The sequence below is a fragment of the Mastomys coucha genome, unplaced genomic scaffold, assembly GCF_008632895.1.
Source record: "Mastomys coucha isolate ucsf_1 unplaced genomic scaffold, UCSF_Mcou_1 pScaffold23, whole genome shotgun sequence".
Lineage (NCBI taxonomy): Eukaryota > Metazoa > Chordata > Mammalia > Rodentia > Muridae > Mastomys > Mastomys coucha.
This window is the reverse complement of record NW_022196906.1, coordinates 15,036,898-15,040,901: the sequence shown is the minus strand read 5'-3', so window position 1 is coordinate 15,040,901 and position 4,004 is coordinate 15,036,898. Positions and strand designations below refer to the sequence as shown.

The window sequence follows — 4,004 nt, the reverse complement described above, 5'->3', positions numbered from 1 at the left end:
CAGAAATCCACCTGTCTCTGCCTCCCAAGTGCTGGGATTAAAGGCGTGTGCCACCACTGCCCAGCCTTAATGATTTTTTTTTTTTTAATTTTTATTTTCATGAGAATTAATTGGTATTTTGCCCGGATGTATGTCTGTGTGATGGTATCAGATCCCTGGAACTGGAGCTACAGACACTGTGTGCTGCCATGTGGGTGCTGGGAATTGAACCTGGGTCCTCTGCAGGAGCAGCTGGTGCTCCATCTCCCCAGACCCGTTTGGTTTTTAGTTTTGTTTTCTTTGAGATAGGGTCTCACTGTATAGCTCTAGAATCCTATATGGAGATTAGGCTGACCTTGAACTGACAGAACTCCTTCTGCCTCTTCCAAGTGCTAGGATTAAGACTTGTGCTCTCCCTCTTCCTCTCCACATTGAGTCTTAGGTGTGTGATTTTGGCTTTTAAAGAAAACAGTGCACCTGGGGATATGGCTTGATTGGTAGAGTTCTTGCCCAGTACATATGAAGCCCTGGGCTGGGTCCTGACACAGTATAAACTGGCCGTGATGCCCAGCATGAAGGTTGTGGAGGCAGGGTTGGGCATTGACAAGGAGAGAGGTAATGGACAGCAGGCCGATTGTTGAGTGTGTAAAAGTGTCAGGGCTGAGCTGCACATCCATGCACACAGGCCTGACAGCAGGTGTTCTGTAAAGTCAACACTTACCTCCTTTTTTTTCTTTTTTTTTTTTTTTTTAAATATGTAAGTACACTGTAGCTGTCTTCAGACACCCCGGAAGAGAGCATAAGATCACATTATGGATGGTTTTGAGCCATCATGTAGTTGCTGGGAATTGAACTCGGGACCTTTGGAAGAGCAGTCAGTGCTCTTAACTGCTGAGCCATCCCTCCAGCCGCAACATTCAACTTTTTAAGAGTAGTAATCGAGAATGCAACATTTTATTGTCTTAACACCATTAAAATTTCTCTGAGACTTTTCTGTAGGCTTCTAACAGCCATGCCTAGGGTTTTGATATGTATTCAGGGTGTCCCCTTCTTGGAGGAGTACACGTTAATCCCATGTGGGTTGTGGACAGCTTCTCCATTTCGTGGACTGTGCCTCAGCACCTCTCTAAGTTTTGTCTGTTTCCAGTGCTGAGATCAGATTCCATTGATGGCTAATGCTGTGGTCCTACTCGGAGATTAAGAGACTGTCGGCTCTTAAACAGTGTGAGGGGATCCACTCATTTCTTCTGTACTAATGTGGCTTCTCTCTGCAGGCCTACAACTCAAAGACCAAAAGCTTTGAAGACCCACCAAACCATGCCCGGAGCCCCGGAAACAAAGGGAAAGGGAAGGGGAAAGGTGTGTCCTTGTCCTGTCTGTCAGTCTTCCTCTGAGTGTGCTCTGTGAGGTAAGGTGCATGCAGTAAGGTCTAGGCCGCACTGAAGTCCAGAAATTTCTGCCTCCACCTCCCAAATTCTGGGATCATGGATGCCAGTGCTTGGAAGGCTGAGTCAGGAAGGTCTCCCAAGAGGCTGCTCTAGGTCACATAGCAAGATAAAGAATGTCCTGAGTAAGGCTGAGGAGGGCACTCCGGTGGCCCTTCTGATGGCTGATAAGTGTTCCTCCTCCAGGGAAAGGGAAGGGAAAGCATCAGGTATCGGAGCCCAAGGAGCCTGAGGCAGCCATCAAACTGCCCAAGCTTCGGACCCTGGATGTGTTTTCTGGCTGTGGAGGGTTATCGGAAGGATTCCACCAAGCAGGTAGGCGAGAGCTGGTGCTCACTCTGGCCTGTCTTTAGGGAGGCTTTAAGCCATGTCCGGCTGGCAAAGGTGACTGTTGAGTGGGACGATGCATGCTTGAGCAAATAGAATTAAGACAGATTTAAAATAGCAGACCTCTGGCTTTGTGTCTGCCAGGCATCTCAGAGACACTGTGGGCCATCGAGATGTGGGACCCGGCAGCCCAGGCATTCCGGCTGAACAACCCCGGCACCACAGTGTTCACGGAGGACTGCAACGTGCTTCTTAAGCTGGTCATGGCCGGTGAGGTGACCAACTCTCTGGGCCAAAGGCTGCCACAGAAGGGCGATGTGGAGATGCTGTGTGGTGGGCCACCCTGCCAGGGCTTCAGTGGCATGAACCGCTTCAACTCCCGTACTTACTCCAAGTTCAAAAACTCCCTGGTGGTCTCCTTCCTCAGGTAAGCGTGGACCACCGCCCTCTGTCAATTTGCTGTCGGGGGTGACTCCCAGTCTAGATTCAGGTTTGTGGGAGCTCTCTGTGCCCTGTTGCCAGTTCCCTGGGCATGTGGGGGTTTGCAGTGACTGTGTCCCTCCTGCCCCTACAGCTACTGTGACTACTACCGGCCTCGATTCTTCCTTCTGGAGAATGTCAGGAACTTCGTGTCCTACAGACGCTCCATGGTGCTGAAGCTCACACTGCGCTGCCTGGTCCGCATGGGCTACCAGTGCACCTTTGGTGTGCTCCAGGTGGGCACCACACAGCAGGCACAGGGACAGAAATGGCCTCTCATAGGACAGCCCCTGGCCTGCTGTGAGCAGCAGAGGTCTACATGACCAGCACTGTGGTTGTGAAGACAGAGTGGCTCGGCTCAGACAGAAAAAGGATAGGGTTAGCCAGGTATGGTGGCACACACCTTTAATCCCTGCACTCTGGAGGCAGGTAGGCAAGTCTGAGTTTGAGGCCATCTGGTCTACAGAGAGTTCTAGGACAGCCAGAGCTACACAGAGAAAGCCTGTCTAGCTGGGCAGTGGTGGCACATGCCTTTAATCCCAGCACTTGGGAGGCAGAGGCCGGCGGATTTCTGAGTTCGAGGCCAGCCTGGTCTACAGAGTGAGTTCCAGGACAGCCAGGGCTATACAGAGAAACCCTGTCTTGAAAAACCAAAAAAAAAAAAAAAAAAAAGGCATGGGGTGACGAGGTATGGTGGCACAGACCTGTCTTCTCGAGTCCTGGAAGGCTGGAGTAGGATCCATGGATTGAAGGCTAGCATCTCAGGAATTCAGAGCTTAGCTGTAGCTCAGTAGCACATTGCCTTGGTCCTGTCCCCAGCACTCTAAGTAATTGGGTAGCTGGGACCCAGTTGGTAGAGCGCTGTTTAACCTTCAGGAAGCCTGGGTTCCATTCTTACCACCACATAGATGTACTTGCACACCTTAATCATCCCAACAAGTAAAAGAGGGTTGTAGGTAGGGTCAGGGCTTGATTTCATTGTTGTCCGCTAGCTGGGCTACCTGGGACCTTGATTCTATAATCAAACAGCAAAACCCGCTGTTCAAATGTGTGCTGAAGTAACTTGAAAGTTGTGGGAGCCCACACAGGAGGAGAGCTGTGTCCCCACCCCTCACCCCGTGCTCATGGCCAAGCCCGCTTAGCAGCCATGGTCTTCCATGACTGTCAGGGAGGGAAGGCTCCTGGCCTCCCTAGAGCCTTTGCTATTCTGCATCGTCCCCCTGGGAGGGCTGGGATTGACAGCGGTCTCGTAGATGTAAGATCAGTAAAACACAAGGAGAGAAGTGGCCTAGCAGAACAGGGTTTATCCAGGATAGGAGCTCTCCTGCTGGTCACCCAGAGATCTTGTCATCCACTTACAGATGCAGGAGTTACTGTGAAGAGAGACAGGGCAAATGTCAAAAGACATAGTAATGGGCTAGTATTCCTGGGGGTTGGCCTTAACTGAGCTTGACAGAATTAGGATGGCAGAAGCCTACGCAGACAAGTGATTTCAGTAGTTACTGAAGTCTTGGGGATTGTCTCCACTTAACCAAAACGGGAGTTTTGTAAATGGCGTGGCCCAGGCTAACTGGGGCAAGCTGCTGGTGTTGGCCAGCTGCCCTGACGTTTGGTGAGTTGCACATGTGTTGCCACTTTCCAGTTCCGCTTTCCTTGAAGAGCCCAACTGGGCAAACTGCCTAATGCCATCTCTATTCCTCTGTTGCAGGCTGGACAGTATGGTGTGGCCCAGACACGAAGGAGGGCCATCATCTTGGCTGCAGCCCCAGGAGA

At 51.0% G+C, this 4,004-nt stretch overlaps 1 protein-coding gene across 1 annotated transcript in view; it reads left to right on the top strand.

Annotated features, from left to right (window-relative positions):
• Positions 1-4,004, top strand: part of Dnmt1 (DNA methyltransferase 1) — a 46,044-nt gene that overhangs the window by 38,424 nt on the left and 3,616 nt on the right. The window contains exons 30-34 of the mRNA XM_031344296.1: positions 1,254-1,338; positions 1,611-1,739; positions 1,896-2,178; positions 2,326-2,467; positions 3,940-4,002. Of these exons, the coding sequence (XP_031200156.1) occupies positions 1,254-1,338; positions 1,611-1,739; positions 1,896-2,178; positions 2,326-2,467; positions 3,940-4,002 (702 nt within the window). The remainder of the gene's footprint in view (positions 1-1,253; positions 1,339-1,610; positions 1,740-1,895; positions 2,179-2,325; positions 2,468-3,939; positions 4,003-4,004) is intronic.